The sequence below is a fragment of the Mastigoproctus giganteus genome, chromosome 6 (assembly GCF_048544385.1).
Source record: "Mastigoproctus giganteus isolate SK-2022 chromosome 6, ASM4854438v1, whole genome shotgun sequence".
NCBI lineage: Eukaryota > Metazoa > Arthropoda > Arachnida > Uropygi > Thelyphonidae > Mastigoproctus > Mastigoproctus giganteus.
The window spans coordinates 190,986,368-191,009,152 of NC_143580.1; the positions used below are offsets into that span (position 1 = coordinate 190,986,368).

Consider the following 22,785-nt stretch of genomic DNA (forward strand, 5'->3'; position numbering starts at 1 on the left):
TCACCTCACCACAGAAGTCGACTTCGCATTCACTACATAAAAGCAGTCATAAGTGAAGGACTTGTTGTTGTTATTTGGTTTTTAGGAGCATTAGCAACTAAGGCCATATTGCTCCGGGGATTTGCGGTGGTCATTCCCTGACCTTTCCGCATCCTCCGTATTTGGTGGTCACGGACTCGAAACCGGGTGCAGGACTTTGTAAACTCAACATATGCAGCTGATGTACCCATCACACTGCAATTTTGAGCCCTATTAATCAAGAATAGCACTACTCAGGAAACGGAATACAATCCCTATACGTCTATGTGGTAATGGATTGAACAGGTGATGTAGCATCCTTGCATTAACTGCTAAGGAATACATGGCTCAGTAGAAGACCGACCAGTCCGAACCAAGTCCTCCAAGAAACAAAGCAACAAGTCACTATTCAATCGTTGCCATCACCAGTGGCAAGATCGTCGTGATCTAATCCTCCACAGGAAAGTTTTTCTGGCACGAACCAGCCACCCAGATGACAGGTGTGCTGCAATGGTGATGGAACACAAATTCAAAGTCCCTAAGTTCTGCTCCCTATTTCAACATTGAGACCGATTTAATAGTTAGCTCATCAGTTTATACAGGCATACCACAGTACGAGATGTTCCCCAGTCGCAGACAACTTCTATCTAAATTGACACAAGACAGCATGCACTCATTTATAAAGGACACTAGGGGTGAGTCATCCCCCACTCCGCACTTATGAAGAACATGTATGTGTACGCTGTCTATGGTGGCTCCCAGACTGATGTCCATCCCCATCTAGTCTCACTGTGATGAAATACAGAAACTCTGTAAAATGAGACCTGACGTGTGGTTAATGAATGTATATGCAGTGTTAATGAATGTTCTGTAGTACATGTTGTCAAGCATCTTTGCCACCAGGGAACAGCCATCACATGAAAATCTGCTGCCCAGTGCCCATGGAGGATTGGATTGGATTGGATTGTAGTGCAATACCGGTGGATAAATTGACCCACCATACTTAGTTTTCCCAGTCCTGAATACCGCACTCTCTTAGTATAGAAAGGACATGTATATCTGCTTTTGGTGGTTCCCAGATGTGGGTCCAATGCCACCTTTAATAACCGTGATGCAACTGCACTGTCAAATGACCTGAGCATGTTATTTTAGTGTGCATACAGGGTGATTCATTACCAGCGGGACAAAATTGCAGGTGTAGGGGGCACATAGCATTGCAGGGTCCGAAATGCCTTTGTCATGCAGTAGAGGACGTTGAACGGGAGGTCGCGTGAACAGCGATCCCGCTGGAAGTCAGCATTTGCGAACCAGTTCCCGAGGCAGTAGGATGGGCGAGTATTCAAACGTTGAACTGGCCGACATGCACCTCACGTATGGAGCTTCAGACTGTAACGGGCGTGCCGCTCTGCGCTTGTACCAGGAATGTTTCCTGCACAGGCATGCTCTTCATCGTACGATTTTTGCACGTGTGCACAGGTTATGTGAGACTGGTTGTTTCACGAGATGTACCATGAATCGAGAGCGAACGACGAGGACGCCAGACAATGAGGAGAATATTCTACGTCTTGGAGAAGGAAATCCGAGTACGAGTATTCGAGCGATAGGCCAACGATTGGATATTTCCCAATCCACTGTATGGAGGATACTGTCAACAAACCAAATGAGTTCATACCACCTGCAACACATCCAATCATTGGAGCCTGTGGAGGATTTTTCCACTCCGGAGGACTTTTGCTGTTTCTTCAACAGAAACGGTTCACAAATGCTGACTTCCAGCAGGATCGCTGTTCACGTGACCTCCCGTTCAATGTCCTCTACATGATGAAGGCATTTCGGACCCTGCAATGCTATGTGATTCCGATTCGTCTTTGTTCCCCCTACACCTGCAAGTTTGTCGCACTGGTAGTGAATCACCCTGTATATGTAAGGTGTAAGTGCATGGCTGATATTTATGTTTCAGGACTCTTGGCCACCAGGGAGCTGTGAGACCAGGTTGGGCACCACCCGCCCATAGTCAGGCCTTATTTTACTATCAAGTGCAATAAAAGCATTGCAGATGCATCCATTGGAGGTAATGCAATACCAATGGATGCACTGTCTTGCATAGCCTGCCCAACCCAATTAAAAAAACACAACTAATGGTATTTACATGCACAATGGTGTGCAAAATTAAAGGACCAACACTATTTCTAAAGGTTACAACCACAAAATCAAATGAAAGCCCGTGGTGATTTGCATAACTGTCCGTTCAGTAGAAAGCTGAACATGCAAAAATTTGAATCGTGATGAGAGGGCTCATATAAACAGATAAAAGCAGCAGTTCAGCAGTATATGTGCAAATTACCGAATGGTGAGCACGATTGTTACAGACATTTGATTGGTTTCATAGTGCTACAGACAACGAAATGGCCAGTAGACAACATCTGGACTTTTCCCCAGGGTCGAATAATTGGGAAGCTTGAAGTGCGTGGCTGCAGAGTTCGGTATTGCCCATAGCTTCAGAATGATGGGTACAGCTTCGAACAGCTGTGCCCATCATTCTGAAGGTTGATGACGCGTGTGATCAACCTTCAGAAAGATGGGTACAGCTGTTCGAAGGACCAGTGGTGGTCGTCCACGAAAAACGCTATATACTCCTACAGGCCAAGGGGGACCGACACCAGATTCCATTGCAAACAAGCTGCACGGGACACCGTGGTTTACTTGTGGCCAGTTGACTCCACAAAGGTGGACTGTTTTCCCGACATCCAGTACAGTGTCCCTTTAATACCTGTCCATCGGAGACTGTTTACAGTGGTGCATCGAACACAAGGACTGGACAGCAGTGCAATGTGATAAGGTAGTCTACTGACGAGAGTATATTCAAGTTGTCAGCAATCTGATGAGTGGTTGGCACACGGTATCACCCCACAAACATCACTGAAAGGGATCGATGGACATACACAACTCCAGATAACTGGAAGGTGGTACTGTAACTGGTGCACGCTACTCTACTGATTTAATCATTCCTCATATACGTCTATGGCGAGGTGCAATTGGCCCTGAATTCGTGTTTATGATAACGCCACGCACCATTGCATTACAGCTATTGATATGCTTTTAGAAAGTGAGGACATTGTTCATATGGATTGACCTGCCCGTTTTACTGATCTACATCCCATCAAACACATATGGGATACTTTGAGGAGGCACCTAGTGGCACATCCACACCCACCAGAAAAAGTTCACCAGCTGAAGATGGTGCTGACAGAAGAATGGACAATGCTACCGCAAGAACTTATCAACATTGTTCTAAGTATGGACAGGCAGTGCCAAGCTTGCATCGACATTAGGGATGGCCATATCTCCTACTGAGGACCACCTCTTCCCTTTGTTCCATCTTTGGCAGTGATGCATCTGTATCATGGCAGCCAGTGCTGTTGCCATTTTTGAAGTCTCTCTGTACTGTTTTGTTTCTGTTGTTGTGTCGGTGTTGTTTCCTTCATCATTTCTGTACCTCACGAAGTTCCTTTGATATGCTTTTTCCACATCCAGGCCACTCCTATGAGAAGCTACAGGTGAAAACTTGACTGGTCTATAAGTGTTGCACACCAGTGTACCTAGGTTAGAATTCCTAACCCATTAAAGATAATCTTAAGTTACCAATGTAGAAATAATTAAATTGGTGTACAGCAATAATACATATAAAGGCCAGACAGGTCAGGAGAAGTTTAAGCAGCACCTAAAATATATGGCAGTGCATCCAGTTAACATGAGTGGCCAATGCAACGTTGAGTAGTTTGGTATGATATAAGCACTGGGAAAGCAAAAATGAGAATAGCATTGTTACAGGCTGAAAGACTGTGATGAGCAAAAAAAAAACAACTGTACAGAGAAACAGTGGGTCAGTAAATCAGGATATATTATAACAGAGGATTTTAACTTTTGGGTATTGAATGGACTTGTGGGTTGGTCACTCACTCACTAGCAAGACTTTTGTGGATTAATTGGATTAGTTTTCTAGAGCAGAATGTTAGAGAGCAATAATCAGCAGCAATTCCTCATGCGTTAAGGATCTGCAGATAAAAGAACTAGGTGGCAGTGATCAGTGTACAGATGTGTGATTTACTTGAGATATAAGATATAACTACCATCAAGGTTAAGGGGGAAGGTATTTTTCTTTCATAAAGGAGACTATAGTGGTCGCAGACAGTTTTTAAATTCTATACAGTGCAACCAACAACAAATTCTAAATGAGAGGCATTCTGTAAAATAATCACAGAATATACAAGACTTTTTATACCAACTAAGAAATACAGTAAAGCTTAGACGTAATGGATGTCAGATGAACTATTAAGACACATGGCAGAGAAAAAAAAATGCATGGGATGCATATAAATTACCAGGTGATACAGACACCTATGATAAATATAAACTAATCTGCTTTTGTTTGGTTGAGTTTTACAGCACATAACTAATCTGCAATCAAGTCAAAAAGGAGGTTAGGTAAGTCAGGGTAGATTATGAGAAGTCACAGGGAAAGAATGTCAAGAAAGGCAGCAAAGAGTTCTTTACTTATATTAACAGTAAAAGGAAGGGGTTTAATCACACTGGTCTACTGAATGTCGACGGTTTAACTGTTGGTGATACTGCTTAGGTTGCCGACAGGTCAAATACGTATTTCGAATATATATTCACTCATAAGGAATTCTTGAGGGGATGGCAGATCTTTATCAAATTCTAATTGGGACCTAAATGATTTTGTGATAACTAAGAGGAAAGTGGAAGAGAAATTGAAGTTAAACATAAAACAGGTACCTGGGATTTATCCAACTATATATTAAAGGAGGCAACCAAGTTGTTAAGCAAACCCTCAGCCATAATTATGAAAGTATCTGTGGATTCAAGGGTTTCCTGTAGGCTGGAGATGTGCAAATGCATCCCCAATTCACATGAACACAAAAGGTGATACTGATGAGTAATTAGACCTGTTACCTTAATGTCTATTCAAGAGAAAATACCGGAGTCACTAGAGAAATAAGTAATGCAGGACTATCTAGACAGAAGTGCATTTATATTTCAAGCATGGGTTTGCTAAGGAGTTTTCTCCTTGTCTGATAAGTTTGACTGGGACATGCCATGACAAAGGAACTGGATGAAAAATAATTTTCATATCCAATACTTGGATTCAGGAAAGCCTTTGATACTGTTGCACATAAAAGACTGCCGTACAATTTGAAGTCGTGAGGCATTAAGAGAAAGTTACTGCTATGAATAAAGGGATGATTGAGTGGGAGAAGACTGGTTATCAATGGACACTCACCTGCATGGACTAATGTTATTGGTTCGGGGCTGGGCCCATCATCGTTTATTAATGATATTTATGGAGGCATATCGGGCTTAATGTCAAAGATCATACAAAGATTGTCAGAGTGGTTAATGATAGTAATGAAGGTATGCTGCTGCAACAAGAACTAGAAAAATTAGGCAGATGGACTTAGAAATGGAAATTGAAGGTTAACATTGACTATTTCAAGTTACTGCATATGGGTAACAGTAATCCCAGATTAACATGTCAACTGTGTAATACTACTCAGGGTAGTGAAAAATAAAAAGAACCTGAGGTAATAGTGCAGTTCGATATGAAGGTAGATTACAAGAAATCTTTGGAAAAGGATGCAAAGACTTCTTTACTTACGTAAACTCTAGAAGGAAGGTCATGAATCAGATTGGTCCACTTCATATAAATGGTTCAACTGTTGATGATCCTGCTCAAGTAGCTGACAAACTGAATGAGTATTTTGCACTTACATTCACACATGAATTCTATAGAGAAGTGGTGGCCAGAACTTTATCAAACTCTAACAGGGAACAAAATGTTGACTGGTTAAACAAGCATAGCATGATCATCTAGACAAGGCTGCAGTTATGGGTCAGATGCAGCATGGGTTTGTTACGGGGAAGTCTGGTCTGACCAATTTGATTGGATACCATGTGATCAGAAAGGAAGGATGCAAAAAATAATTTTGATATACTTGGATTTCAGGACTTTTGATACTGTTGCACATCGAAGATGCTGTACAAATTGGGGCAGTATTCCATTAAGAGCAAGTTGCTGCTGTGGATAACAGTACGGTTGAGCAGAAGACAGTGGTAATCAATGGAAACTGCTTTTCGTGTACTAATATTATTAGTGGAGTCCCCTAGGGTTTGGTGTTTGGCCCATTGTTGTCTATATTTATCACTGATATTGACGAGGCTTAGAGTGCAAGTTTGCAGATGATATGAAGGTTGGCAGGATAGTTAATGACAGTATGCTACTACAACAAGATCTAGAAAAGTTGGGCAGGTGGGCTGAGAAGTGGCAACTGAAGTTTAACATTGGCAAATGCAAAGTACTGCATATGGTTAGCAGTAATCCCAGGGCAACATACTAACTGAGCAGTACTATACTTGGGGGAGTGGAAAATGAAAAACACCTAGGGATAATTTTGCAGTCAGATATGAAGTTTTCTGAGTAATGCAGACAAGCTGCCACAGATACTCATGGGGTCTTGTCAGTGATTACAGGAATAAGGAGGTGATTATCCCTTTGTATAAGACAATGATTAGGCCACACCTTGAATACTGTATACAGGTCTGGAGGCCTCATTTTAGGAAAGATGTGGAGTTGCTCTTATAAGGAAAGGCTTAAGTTCTGCAAATTAGCATCTGGAGACCAGGCACCTGCAAACTGATCTGACTGAGGTGTATAAGGTCTTGAATGGTTTGAGCAAGCTTAATACTGATGGGATTCTTCCTCTTGCTCAGAGTATACACCTGAGGGGGCATAAATTCAAATTGAGGAAAGACAGTTGTAGAATAGATGTGCAGAAATTTGCCTTTAGCCAGTGGGTGGTTGATTGCTGGAACAAAGTTCATCTGTTGTTGTGGAAGTTTTTGTCAATGATATACAGGAATTTTGCTCACAGAGATAAGGAGGTGGTTATCCCATTGCACAAGGGAGTGGTCAGGCTACGTCTTGAGTATAGCATTGTTCCAGAGGCCTCATTTTAGGAAGGATGTTGAGCTGCAGGAATGGGTACAAAGAAGGGCAACGAGATTGGAGGGGAACTAAGGGATGCTCTTACTAAGTGGTAGATGACTCTCATCAACTGGTGCAATACCAATACTTTGCTATTGGAGGCTTGATGTGGTGAAACCCATATTTAGTCTCCACAGTAAAGTTTCCATCACTCCTCCTTCCTCAACTCCTGAACCCATGCACAGTACTAAGTACTATAGGTTTTGGCACCATTCATGTTTGGAGTTTCATAAGAAAAAAAAAAAAAAAAAAACTTCACATGTGCAGAATAGGCAACTGTAAGGTGATCTGATTAAGCTGTTTAGGCTTTGAATGGCACGCACACACACACACACACACACACACACACACACACACACACTGAATATTATAAGATAACTGTAAATAATGCAAAAAAATTTGCCTGTAAAATAAACTCACTGCTGATGTGATTTTTCCTTTTGCTTAGGCTATGCACATGGGGGGCATAAATTCAAATTGAAGAAGGACAGCTGCACAACAGATGTGTAGAAGTTTGCCGTCTGCTAACAGGTGTTTGATTGCTGGAACAAGTTTTCATCCCTGTGGAAGTGGAGTTTGAATTAATTCAAGAAAGATCTAGAGAAACTATTAGAGGGACTGGATAGGTGAAATGGAAATTCTGTTTTGGTTGATACTGTATAACCTGCTTTCTTGCATCATTCCCCACTATTAATATTAATAAGATTATTAATAAGTATGTAAGAAAAAATTTACATACTCAGGAAAACAATTCACTCTTTCATCATAAAAACTTCATTCTATGTAGCACAGTATCATATTTCCTTGTATATAATATTTTCACCTCTTTAGCACATAGATAACACACACACACACAATGAATATTATAAGATAACTGTAAATAATGCAAAAAAATTTGCCTGTAAAATAAAAAACTTCTTGCATCAATTTTTACAAAACAATTTTATTAAATATAAATTCAACAGACAATCCAGTATTATATCATATTTTCAATTATGTATACGTATTTCAGTATGAAGATCATACTGAAACAAAAGTTGTCTGACACCTTTAATGGAATGATGATGGTAAGATGACATAATGAAAAGAGAATATGAAAAAATAATTTGTGACTACATGTCTTCATCTGAATCCGATTCCTCTCGAACTGCTTCCTAAAGAAATAAAAAAAAAAAGGTTTTAACTTAATTAATAAAAATACAACATTTCAGAATGTCTGTTTCATAAAAAAGTAAAGTTATGCCACACAGGCCAAACATCGTTGAAATTAAACTGGCAAAACAGTGACTCAACTAAGAAAACTTTTGATGTGATATAATACAATAAAATGAAGCAAATACTTCTGAACAATCAAAGGGCTCAAACACTTTAGGCATAGAAATATATCATGAACTCACTAAAAAAAAATTTGCATGTATACAAAATATTTCTGAATCATGTTAGTATTCTACATAACTCACATAATACTTTGGCATTTTACATAGGTAAGCAAATTATTAAATGAAGTATGTCTACACACCAATGGGTTTTTATTTAATATTTTGTTTTGTCATATGCAGGAAGGAAAATATTAAATATAAATTGTAACTGTCATAAGCTTTGCTACCTTGGCATCTATTTAATAATGTGAAGTGTTTCAAGCTACTTTATCTAATAGCCTTTTAACCTCAAGGTACACTAAATCTGAATAAATGTCAGATTTAGGTAGTCTGAGATCCTGATGCACATAAATATTAAAAGTTAAAATTTTTACTCCTTACAGCAATTGTGTTGGTCTTGTGTTGGTTCGTTTTTTATTAAGGTCCCAATAAAAGTAACACTAAAATCCATAAGCCCCGCAACCTTTGGGCCCTGGAGTAGCTGCACCCCAATAAATCTGGCCTTGATTAAAATAAAAAAATTCTGTATTTATAGGTAAGTCTTAGCATTATAGTGCATTATGTTCTGTAAGTAAACAATCAGATAGTATGAATCAGAGCTGTAATACTCAATATGTTCTACGTTGATAATAATATTAGTAAATTAATAAGAGGAGTTTACCTCAATATAGTACGTGGAACACTTCCGTATGATACCCTCCAGAAATTAAAACGGAAAAAACGAAAAAAATCGACCACTTACCGGTACATTAAAGTAAAATATAAATAATTAAATAATCAATTTAACACAATTCAAAATCAATTCAAAACAATTAAAATTCAAATTAACGCAATTAAAATTCAAATTAACGCAATTAAAAGAATCTAACGAAAATATTCAAAACGATTTTCCTTCCTGAAGCTGACAATGCTTTTCGACCGACTGTCGTGATCACAGGAATGAAAATTACCGAATCAGGCTAAACCTGCAACTTAAATAGTGATTATGTCTTCGCGCATGCGCGTAAAGGTCCACGCATCGGAGATCAAATATGGCCGCCGAACATTAACAGAATTCTCGTGCAATTTAATTTCAACGGTTTCTGCAATTAATAGTCGCGTATAATTAAGTTGAACGTTAAGTATTTTGGCCTCGTTAAATAAAAAAGTATGTTTTTCGTTAATGGCATGAAAGGCTAATTCTGACGCTGCTGAACGAGAAGCACGAACTGAGGCTTCGTGTTGATTTACACGAATATTAAGAGAAAACCGCGTCGAACCCTGGTAAGACGAGTCGCAATCACCGCAAGAAATGTTGTATACTAGATCATTAATTTGTGTTGCGAACGCGGAAAGAACCGAGCGATTGTTCAGTATAGTGTGTAACTTCCGTATAGGCCTAGCTATAATTTTAAATTCGGTATCTTTAAAGAATCTGTTAAGCTGTTTGTGCCACTGTTCAACATATGGGACAGAAATAAAGTATTTTTTGATATTACTATTGTTGATTGGTGTAGTATTTTTTATCCTATCCTTAGCTTGTACCCTAATTCGATTTATTGTGTTAATGGGATAACCCCTGTTCAAGAATCTGCTAGTTAATATTTGTATTTCTGAGTCCAAAGCAGAATCCGTCGTTGAATATTTATAGGCATTTAGAAATTGATTAAAGATAATCGATCTTTTGTAGGTGAACGGGTGGTAGCTATTATAATGTAGAAGCATACCGGTGTTTGTGGGTTTTCGATAGATGCTAAATTGTATTTTGTTCGAGTACCGGGTAAGCGTGAAATTTAGAAAGTTTAATGATTTTGTATCCGTATCTTCCCTTTCCAATGTAAATTTGAGTCTAGAATGAATATTATTAAACGAATGTAAAATGTCTTGGACAGTACTACTATCAGTAATAACTAGAACATCGTCTAAATACCTCCCATAGTATGTGATACGGGGACGAAAAGGTGTCAAATGTATCTGCTCAATCGTTGAGAGATAGATCTCTGACATTAAGCCACTCAGACTCAAACCCATTGGTAATCCAAAAATTTGTTTGTACACCTTGTCTCGAAAGGTGATGTAGTTAGCCTCAACTAATAGTTTAATTAAGTGAAAAATTTCCTTAATGGGCAGCTTCGTATAATTAATCGGTGTCGAGTTTTTATTTAACATATCCCAAATAATATCTAATGTGTATTCAACGTTTACATTCGTATATAATGAGGTAACATCTAATGAGAATAAATTGTCATTGTCGCCGAGTCTACAGTCTTTAAGATTATTAAATAATGTATCGTAATTCTTAATCCCAAATTGTATAATCTGTCTAAAAGGTTTTACAATATTATATACATGTGTGGCTAAGGCTGAAAATGCCGAGTTCCTGTAGGAAACAATAGGTCGAATCGGAAATCCAGGCTTGTGTAATTTTACCTAACCAAAAAGTGCAGGAATATTGTATGTTCCGGACTTCAATTCCTTCAACTGAACCATAGTAATGTAGTCGTTTTTACGATATGTGGTTAACGTTTTATTGATTTGATTTACCAAATTGGTAAACAGTGCCAGGTCCACTTCACGATAAGTGGAGGTATCAGACACAACTGAATCTAACTTATTAATATAATCATGTTTATCTAGTATTACCACTGTATCTCCTTTATCTGCCCTCTGTATAATAATGTCCTTATTTTCCCAAAGTTCTCGTAAAGCTGAACTGTCATGTGTATTCAATTTAGGAAGTCGCGTTTCTTTTATGTTATTCACTACTTGGTTAACTTGTTGAATAAATACATCTTTTTGTGGAACACTACGAAGTCCAAATTCAATATCAATTACGCATTGTTTTTTTGGCAGCTTACGAGGTGGTAAATTATAATTTAATCCTTTGGATAAAAGTGAAATCTGGTCCTGCGATAGTGTACACGAGGAAAGATTTGTAACCTGTTGATATGTCGGTTCGTTGGATACTGGGTGAGGGGGTGTTCGTGAACTAGCCGACATATTCTGTGTTAGTGCGTTATGTGTCTGTGGGGGGGATGTCACCCAACTCGTGTGAACTTGGTCGCAAGCTCGCGACAATGTGTTAGAATTCGCATGAACGTGTCTTGAACTATTCGATAATGCTTGCAACTTATTAACGTGTCTGTTTTTTATTTCTGAGGCTTGTGCTTCCCGTCGCAAATCTATGGAGGTCTTCAATACAGACCAATCGTTCGGATGTAGATAATTTTTTAATTTATCGCGAAGCTTCCTAACCTGGGAAAGGTATTTTTGTTTATCTTGCACCCTTTCTATTTAAGTGTATCCCATCCATGTAGAAGCAGTCTCTCCTGTTAACAAGCACAGACCAGGTTAAAAAAAAAATTTACCCCTTGAGCCTTGCACATTTCCTCCAGGATCGAATTTATTGACAAGGTTCTCATCATGTACTCCCTCCTATTGTGTCTGGGAAGAACTGCAGACACTTTCAAATTTAACCCTAATTCACAACTTTTTTTTCAACATTGACCTGTACTTGTTAAGTAAATCTGCAGATCTCCTACTCTTAATGTCATTGGTGCCAACGTGTACAACAATATCACCCTTTGTGCCATTAAAAGATTATATATGCTTTACAATGTCATCAACTTTTTCCCCTGGCACACATACCTTGGTCCTATTCCATCTACCCTTTTTACACAATATATTAGCATTAGCATTAGTAGAGGCATTTGATGCAAGAAAACAAGCTTATGCAGCATCAGGCAAAAAAAAAAAAAAAATAAATAAATAAAAATAACCACTTCTACTTCGCCCCTCTGTTCGTTCAAAATACCTGTCCAGCTGAACCTTAAACTTATTTAGGCTATCAACTTCCACGACAAGGAATGGAAGTCTGTTCCACCAACCAACCACCCGCTGGCTAAAGGCAAATTTCCTCATATCTATCCTACATCTGTCTTTCCTCAATTTGAATTTATGCCCTCTCAGGTGATTATTCTGAGCAAGAGGAAGAATCCCATCAGCACTGAGCATGCTCAAACCACTCAAGGCTTTATACACCTCTATCAGATCACCTCGCTGGTGCCTAGTCTCCAGACACTGTAATTTGCAAAACTTAAGCCTTTCTTCGTAAGAGCACACCTTTGTTCCATTCACTAATCTTGTTGCCCTTCTCTGTATCGTTCCAGCATCTCTACATCCTTCTTGAAATGAGGCCTCCAGACCTGTATACAGCACTCTAGTTGTGGCCTGACCATTGCCTTATAAGGGAATAATCACCTCCGTATCCCTGCTAGAAAAATTCCTATATATCATTGACAATACACCATGAGCTACTCTTGCAACCCATCTGCACTGCTCAGAAAACTTCATATCTACCTGCACAACCACCCGCAGGTCCCTTTCATTCTCTACCACTGTCAGTGTAGTACCACAGAGTTGATAAGTTGCTCTGGGGTTGCTGTTTCCCATATTTAGTACTTTACATTTATCAATGTTAAACTTCATTTGCCACCTCTTAGCCCATCTGCTCAACCTTTCCAGATCCTGAGAGTGCTACTCTCAGTTATTACAAAATCATCGAGCTCACTGCCAGAGCTTACTTCACCTCTGGCATTCCCCTCGCTGAATAACTCCTCATGTGTGAATGTCGATGCAAAATATTTATTTAGTTTGTTAGCTACCTGGGCAGTATCATCAACAGTTGACCCATCGATATCAAGTGGACCAATCTGATTCCTTCCCTTCCTTTTAGAGTTTACATAAGTAAAGAACTCTTTTCTGTTTTTCTTTGCATCCCTTGCCAAAGATTTCTCGTAATCTGCCTTTGCCTGCCTAACCTCCTTTGTAACTTGGTTACAGATCAACTTGTATCTATCATGGGCTTCTGTGTTACGTGTTAATTTGTATGTATCCCATGCATTTTTCTTCTCTGCCATATGTCTCATTAGTTCTGACATCCACTTAGGCCTAAACCTTGAACAATATTTCTTAGTTGGTATGTAAAGCCTAATAACTTCCAAGATAAGTTCTTTGAATGCTTCCCTTTTTGAATTTGCTGTTGGTAACATCATCAGTTGGTCCCACTGTATAGAATTTAAATACTGTCTCAGTTCATCGTAGTTGCCTTTACGAAAGCAATAACCCTTCCCTTTACCCCTAATGGTAGTTACCTCTTTGAATAAATCCCACTTCAGCACACTGTGATCACTGCCACCTAGTGGTTCATTTACCTGCAGATTCTTAATCCATGAAGAATCACTACTGATAATCAAATCAAGAGTATTACTCCCTCTAGTTGCCTCCCGAACATGCTGATGTAGAAAACAATCATCCAATAAATCCACAAAAGCCTTACTAGTGTGTGAGTGACCAGCCCCCAAATTCCAGTCAATATCTGGGAAATTAAAATCCTCCATTATAAGACTCTCTGATTTACTGACCCACTCTAATTCCCTGCACAGTTTCTTATTATACTCATCAGAGTCATTAGGCCTATAGCACACTCCTACTCTCAATTTTGATCTCCCAATGCTTATGTCACACCAAACTGACTCGACACTGCACTGTCTAGCGATGTCGACTGGCTTCACTTCCTTGGATTTTATGTATTTCTTAACTAATAGCATAACCCCTCCTCCCTTCCTATCCTGTCTATCCGTTCTGTAGACATTGTACTTCCCAAATTCCAGTTCTGCATTCCGTATATCTGTGTGACACCACGTCTCTGAAATCCCCACAATATCTGCCTTTGATTTTTTGAGCAATACCTCAAATTCATCAAATTTATTTACTAAACTCCTAGCATTGGTGTACACGCAAGTATACGTGCACCTGTTCTTTTTCTTAGCTAGCCTAACACAACCCATGTGTTTACTTGTACCCCAATGATTCCCAGCAGTCTCTGAAATATCCTGCATCTTATTTTCCAGGCTGCGGCTCATTCCAATATAAGCTGTGTAAGTATCACTTTCACCTCTGCCAGTGGCTACTGTTAATCTATTAATCCTTGTAACCCCCCATCTAGCAGTTTTCCGACCCACCTAACACTGCCTCGATAGCATCAGCAAACATTCTTGCACCCTTTCTATTTAAGTGTATCCCATCCCTGTAGAAGCAGTCTCTCCTGTTAACAAGTACAGACTAGGCTGAAAAAAATTCTACCCCTTGAGCCTTGCACAATCTTTCCAGGGCCGAATTGATCGACAGGGCTCTCATCATATACTCCTTCCTATCGTGTCTGGGCAGAATTGCAGCCACTTTCAAATTCAACCCTAATTCACAGCTTTTTTTCAACAGTGACCTGTACTTGTTAAGTAACTCCGCCGGTCTCCTACTCTTAATATCATTAGTGCCAACTTGTACAACTATATCACCTTTTGTGCCCTTAAAAGATGATATCCGCTCTACAACGCCATCAACCTTTGCCCCTGGCAGTCATACCCTGGTCCTGTTCCACCTATCCTTTTTACAAAGCATGTTTCCCATTTCCCTGACAATAGAGTCACCAACAACTACTAGTTCCTTTGGAACCAGCACATTCTGCCTTGGAGGCTGCCTCTGTGTTGCGTGTCTCCCTGACAACGGAGTCACCAACGATAACTAACTCCTGTGGGACCAGTGCATTCTGCCTTGGAGGTTGCCGCTGTGATGCCTGATGCCCAGGAGTGAGCTCTTGCGCTGAGTTGGGCAGCTGAGAGCTTGACAGGGCCCTCATATTAATTTCTTCAAGGGCATCTACCCCACACCGGAAGCTCTCATAGATGCCCATCAGAACGCTGAGCTGACGCCTAATTTCTAGACACTCTCTGCACCTGGCACATACAAAGACATCCTCCTTGGCTAGATCACGTTCCGTTCCAGAGAGTTTGGCAAACATTTCAGAAGTTGCACATTTTTTTAGGCTGCGATGCGTTGGAGAATCGCACCCCTCAGTTCTTCCCTGAGTCACAGCCTCCTGCCACTTTGTGCCCGTTGTTTTTCTGCTCTAGTCTGGGACATGATATTTTAAATTAATAAGATCAATAAATTAAATTAATTAATTGTCAATACTACACTATCTAATAGAATACTAAATGCAGGGATGTGAATTACGCTATATAATTTTATATTAGAATTACCTAGTTACCGCAATTAAAAATTTGAATTCCCTTCTATTCTATACAAAAACAACGGCTGCAAGATTCAAACGAAACAATGGTTTTACTTATATTAAGTAGTAATCGACATAAACTCTTACCTAAATTAAAAATTAAAATAACCAGCGTATCTAGAACTATATGGCTACTTATAAAGTTCAATATAAAATAACAATTAGGTAAATAAAATGGCAAACACTTATCGCTTTTTCGCAGCCTGTAATTCACAGCTGTAATTTTTAAAGAGTGTCAGCACCCTCGTGATATGCATATGGATGTAGTAGTAGTGGCATGTGATGCAAGAAAGCAACTGTATGAGCTTATGCAGCATCAGCCAAAAAAAAAAAAAAAAAAAAAAAAAAATCACACCATTCCCTCCAAATGCCTGTCCAGTTCCTCCTTAAATTTATTCAACCTATCAACTTCCACAACGACAGATGGAAGTTTGTTCCAGCAATTAACCACTCGCTGGCTAAAGGCAAATTTCCGCACATCTATTCTACATCTGTTTTTTCTTAATTTGAATTTATGCCCCCTTAGGTTCGTAATCTGAACAAGTGGAAGAATCCCATCAGAATTCAGCGTGCTCAACCCATTCAAGGCCTTATACACCTCAATCAGATCACTGCGCAGTTGCCTAGTCTCCAGCCACTGCAATTTGCAGAACTTAAGCCTCTCTTGGTAAGAGGATCCCTTCATTCCCCTCACCAATCTTGTTGCCCTTCTCTGTACACGCTCAAGTAAATCTACATCCTTCCTAAAATGAGGCCTCCAGACCTGTACGCAGTACTCAAGGTGCGGCCTGACCATTGCGTTATACAGAGGGTTAATCACCCCTTTTCCCTGCTAGCAAAATTCCTATATATCATTGACAAAACCCCATGACCTGCCCTGGCAGCTTGTCTGCATTGCTCTGAAAACTTCATATCTGACTGCACAATTACTCACAGGTCTTTTTCATTTTCTACCACCTTAAGTGTAGTACCACACAGCTGGTACGTTTCTCTGGGGTTACTTCTACCCATATGCAGTACTTTGCATTTGTCAAGGTTAAACTTCAGTTGCCACTTCTTAGCCCATCTGCCCAAATTATCTAGATCCTGTTGCAGTAGCACACTGCCATTACTGTCATTAACAACCCTGCAAACCTTTGTATCATCTGCAAACTTCGTCATTAAGCCTGATATACCTTCATCAATATCATTGATAAATATACAAAACAACAGTGGACCTAACACTGAACCCTGTGGGACTCCACTAATAACATTAGTCCACGAAGAGCAGCACCCATTGATTACCACCCTCTGTCTTCTCCCACTTAACCATCCTTTTATCCATTGTAGCAACTTACCCTTAATACCATTCTGCTCCAATTTGTACAATAGCCTTCCATGTGCAACAGTGTCAAAAGCTTTCCTGAAATCCAAATATATGATATCAAAATTATTTTTTGCATCCAGTTCCTTTGTAACCACATCATAATATCCTATCAAATTTGTCAGACAAGACTTTCCCCCTAACAAACCCATGCTGTGTCTGAAGTATTGCTGCAGTGTTGTCTAGATGATCCTGCAATGCATCTTTAACCAGTGACTCCATTATTTTACCCGGAACAGAAGTTAAACTAACTGGTCTGTAATTACTCGTGTCACCCTTCGATCCCCCTTCGTGAATTGGGGATACATTTGCTCATCTCCAGTCTGTGGGGACCTCCCCTGAATCCAAGGATGCTCTCATAATCATGGCTAAGGGTTTGCTTAGTTGCTCTGCTGCCTCCTTTAATATAACTGGATAGATCCCATCCACCCCATGTGCTTTTCTTATGTTTAACTTCAACAATTTCTCCTCCACTTTGCTCTCAGTTATTCAAAATCATTAAGTATCCTGCTACAATTTGATAACCTTCTGCCATTTTCAAACCTTAATAATTCCTCATGTGTGAATGTAGATGCAAAATACTCATTCAGTTTGTTTGCTATCTGAGCAGGATCATCAACAGTCGAACCATCGATGTCAAGTGCACCAATCGGATTCATCCCCTTCCTTTTAGAGTTTATATAAGTAAAGAAATCCTTGCTGTTTTTCTTAGCATCTTTTGCCAAGGATTTCTCGTAATCTGCCTAACCTCCTTTGTGACCTGATTACAGACTAGCTTATATTTGCCACAGGCTTCTGAGTCGCTTGATAATTTATATGCATCCCATGCATTTTTCTTCTCTGTTACGAGTCTCATTAGTTCATTAGATAACCATTTAGGCCTAAACCTTGAACAATATTTCTTAATAGGTATGAAACTTTTAGTAGCATCCACGATTAATTCCTTGAATGCTTCCCACTTAGAATTTACTGTTGGTAACATTGTCAGTTGAAACCATGTTCTACTATCCTTGCTGTGCTTGGGCTGTGTGATGGCCTAGGAGATGTCTTCTATGACTTTTTTGATGTGTACCAGAAATCCATTCTTCATGGAAAAGCCTGGTTATCATTTGTATTTCCTGTTGTAGACTGTCTTCTTTACAGATTCTGTGAGGTCTTAGGATGAAGGACTTTAGAATGCCCATTTTTGTTGAGAAAGGATGGCAGGATTTGTAATTTGATATGATTCCAGTATCAGTGGGCTTCCTGTAAACTTCCATATGTAGCTCTGTGCGTTTTCTTGTAATTAGGATTTCCGAGAAAGGAAGATTTCCATTGTTTTCTATTTCCATTTTGAATTAGATTTTTTTTTGTAGTGGTTGTTGAGAGCCTAAAAGAATTTACGTAGGTTTTCTGTACCATGGTTCCAAATATCTATGATGTCATCGATGTACCTACTCCAGAAAATAAGTCTTGATGACACAGGTTTATTTTATTATTTGCTGCCAAAACAAAACATTTGCTGTTTGGGGAGAGTCTTGAAAATTAAGTAAACAAATTTAGGTGGAAATTAAGTAAACAAAGACTCGCAGCTCTGTTATGCTGCAATTCAGATGGTAAATTTTCCAAGCCATAGAAGTTACCAACTTCCCTGTGATTATGTGGCCAATAGAAGTGTTTAGCTTACAATCAAAATTTCAGTCTTGGTTATCAAAAGTGGACAGAAGAATGGCTTCAGAATAAAGGAACATTTTGATGATTATTCGGTTGGTTTTCTAAGAAATTTTCAAATTTTGTCAAAAATTTCCAGCACAAGAGGAGAGAGTGCATTACCCATGCTGAGGCCAGAAATCTGCATACAGAATCCCCCGTTGAATGTGAAGTATGGCTTTCCTATGGAAAGATCTATGAGATCTTATGTCTTGGGTATCCCAGAAGGATATGGCTGTATATTGCTTGAGGGAGACATGCTTTGGCTTCTTCTTCTAAGGGTATGGTTGTGAACTTGGAGGCCACATCGAACGACACCAAGATATCTTGGTGTCGTTCGATGTAGACGCCAGAATGGTCTCCTTGGACTGGAAAAGTGTTGATATCCTCAAAATAGGATCTCAAGAGGTGTTGGGAAACTATAGAACAGTGAGTGACTTCTGTGGTGAGCAAGATCACAGAGGTCATGGTAGAGAACACAATATATGAACACCTTGACAAGTATTGAAACCAAAAAGAGATCACACAGAATGGATTCTTGATGGGGAAGTCGTGCCTGGATAATCTTGTTAATTACTATGCATTTATAAAACAAACAGATGCAAGGAAAAACTTTGGCATTATTATACCTAGATCTCAGAAAATCATTTTATACAGTCCATAAGAGGTTACTGTACAAATTGGAAAAAACTAGGATTACAGGAAAGATAATTAGGTGGATCTGGGGGAGGGGGGATGATAGTAGGCAGATAATGCTGTAAATATGTAATGGAACATATTGAAGCATTACAGCTCTGGTTCATAGTATTATTATATTGCTTACAAATTTTGTTATTTATTTGAAATACATAAAATACATACAATATATGTGATTATAGTAAAATCTTGTTAATACAAACTCTGTTTATATGAAGTACATACCATTTTCCTGGTAAAAAAGATAAACTTTTCTGTGTACACATATTCGTTTATTACAAAATTCGTTTAACATCTATCACAAAGTTCGTTTTAACCCCATAAGAAATAAATATTGTTATTTTGTACGTTTAATACAAATCTTGGCACAGCTGTCCGATTATTGCCTCTGGCCACCTGGTTCCCTGCTTCCCAAAGGATGACACTGACTTGTTAGAATTTACTTTTGTGTAAACAAAACCAGTTTATGGTAGCTACAACTTAAGTGCACTCTGAAAAACATCATTCTGAAAGCTGAGATGTCAAATTAACAAAAGAATAAAAAGTTTTTCTAAGTTGTTTACATACACTCCCTCGCTCTCCATGGGAAAATGTCAGTTGAAATTCGCCAGTTCAAAGAGTCTTTTACTATAGTGTAATCCATTTTTTGTGCCATTTTATCAGAGCTAATGTCTTTTTTTGGAACTTATGATTTAAATTTATTTATAGTTTGTTTATATTAAATCTCATCTAGTTATGGCGACAAAACAAACTGAAGAAATTAAGCCTGGAAATTAAATTGAAAATTATACAAGAGGCTGACAGGATAGAATGAAGCAAAACTAACATTGCAATAATGAAACGAATTCCTGGTTTAAAACATGAAGAACTGAAACAAAACTTTGAGTGGTACCAACAAATGCGTGCATCTAATCTGTCGATATCAGGTCCGATTTTGCAAGAAAATGCAAACTATCTAGCTCAACAATATGGAATTAGTGACTAGCACTAAAAGTTTTGAGACAGGAATAACTTGGTTTTGTGAAATGTTTGCAGGGAGCATGGATTAATCAACAAAGAAAAGGCTACAGACTGGTTGTGTTCTTCTTGAAAAATATGAGGCAAAGGATATTTTTAATCTTGATGACACAGGTTTATTTTATTATTTGCTGCCAAAACAAAACATTTGCTGTTTGGGGAGAGTCTTGAAAAGGTGGAAAATTAAGTAAACAAAGACTTACAGTTCTGTTATGCTGCAATTCAGATGGTAAATTTTCCAAGCCAAGATGTTTTAAAGAAATTACCAACTATCCTGTGATTATGTGGCCAATAGAAGTGCTTGGCTTACAGTCAAAATTTTTCAGTCTTGGTTATCAAAAGTGGACAGAAGAATGGCTTCAGAATAAAGGAACATTTTGATGATTCTAGTTCATTATACAGCACAATCTGCTGAGACACTTAAATTGACAAATATATGGCTGTTGTTTTTGCCTCCCATTACCACCAGTTTTATGCAGCCATTGAATCAAGGAATTATTTATAACCAAAATCGGGCATACGGAGCCTGCCTGATAAGGTACTTGATCCTCATCATAGGAGAGAGGGAACAATTTGCAGCCAAACTGGAATATCTTGGATGCTATCCACAATCATATTATTGCTCGGGACAGTATTGAATCAAGTGTAATAATCAACTGCTTCAGAAAGAGTGGCTTTCAAGGAAATATCATCGAAAAGCACAGTCCAGCAGACAAATGTGACATTGAGGAATTTGAATGAGCATATAGATTTTGTTGGCGAATTTGAAGTTTGTGAAGATACACGATGTAGTTTCTACCACAGCAACACACTAGAAGAGCTGCTGAGCACCAAGCAAAATGATGTTTTTGTTACCAGCGACAGTGAAAGTGAAGCGTGCGCACGCATGCATGCATGCACCCCACACACACACTGCCATAAAAAAAAAAAAAAAAGATGCCCAAAATGCATTGAGCATAATACAGAATGTGTTGGCCTGCAGTAATGTTGATAAAGAAACTATTGCAGTTGATGTCTGTGCTGTAGTTAAAATAAAAATGCATATAGGACAAAATCTGTGCAAAGGTCATTGGAGTCTTTCTTTAAATTAGATTAATTTATCAAAAAGTTAATGGTTTGTATATCTCATTTTATATTATGATTAATTCTTTTTACTGTGATACTAAAATATTTTATACACCTAATTCTGTTTTTGCACAAACTTTTTTTATACGAATTTTATTTAACACGAATTCAAAATAAATATTTCATTCTCTTTTTACACGTTATTTTGATTTAACACAATTTCTATGAATTTTTTTTTGCCTAAATTTTAAGAAATTTTTTTTTATTTGTGGCTTATCATTTCTATATTACACGCACCAATAGACTGGATAACAGCTAGTGTGCGCATTTTGAAATGTGTGCTTTTGTTTACCAATGTGTACGTCTAGGTATCTATGAATCATCAATGTTTTTATTGAATTTGGTGCACAACTATGGTATTCGTGCATTGTATCTTCGGAAGACATTTAGTAGTAAGCTCTATTTCAAAGTGAAAGAATCTTTAGTGAAATTTGCGCACATATAAATTTATTAATTTTGCCGATAGTCAATAAATTGTAAGTCTACAAATTTTTCATATCTTTTTTTATTAACTATAACTGAGATATTTTTCGGTAGCTCTTATATAATGTCGAATAATTCGCCTATTACCAAAATGAAAAGGAAAGCGATTTCTTTGGAACATAAAATTCAAATTTTAGATTGTCTTGCAACTGTACAAGGGGCTACGTCTGTAGGAAAGCATTTTGGTGTACATGAAGCTACCGTAAGAACTATTAAGAAAAATGAAGCTGCAATTAGGAAGTCGGTATGTTCTGGAACAAAAGTAAGTGTTAATTCATCATCATATACAAGAGATACTGTCAAGGAAAAAATGGAAAAGGCCCTGGTAATATGGATAGAAGATCAGTCACAAAAACAGAGTACCAGTAGATGGAAATGCCATCAAGCAAACAGCACTAACAATTTACAGACAGATTAAAGAAAAGGAGCCAAGCACTTCATCTCAGTTAAACAGAAAGTATGAATTTTCTGCTAGTACAGGTTGGATGACAGGGTTTCTTAAAAGGAATGCTCTTCATAATATAAAAATTAAAGGTGAAACTGCATCTGCAGATGAATCGGCTACTAAAGTATTCCCGCAGGAACTTGCAAAAATTATTGAAGATGGAGGATACACTCCTGATCAAGTGTGGAATGCAGATGAAACTGGTTTCTTCTGGAAACGAATGCCAAACAGAACATATGTAGCCAAATCGCAGAAAACTGCTGGTGGTTTTAAGGTAGCTAAGGATCGTGTGACCTTATTATTTTCCTCCAATGCTTCAGAAGATCGTATGTTGAAACCACTGCTGGTATATCGAGCCCTAAACCCACATTCAATGAAAGGTGTAGATATCAATAA

The 22,785-nt window shown here is 38.5% G+C and overlaps 1 protein-coding gene across 1 annotated transcript in view; it reads right to left on the bottom strand.

Moving 5' to 3' along the window:
• Nucleotides 1-8,150: 8,150 nt before the first annotated feature.
• The window catches only part of LOC150084834 (proteasome subunit alpha type-3-like), a 114,295-nt gene continuing 99,660 nt past the window's right edge, over nucleotides 8,151-22,785 (bottom strand). The window contains exon 10 of the mRNA XM_090375578.1: nucleotides 8,151-8,235. Within this exon, the coding sequence (XP_090231704.1) occupies nucleotides 8,194-8,235 (42 nt within the window). The 3' untranslated portion in view covers nucleotides 8,151-8,193. The remainder of the gene's footprint in view (nucleotides 8,236-22,785) is intronic.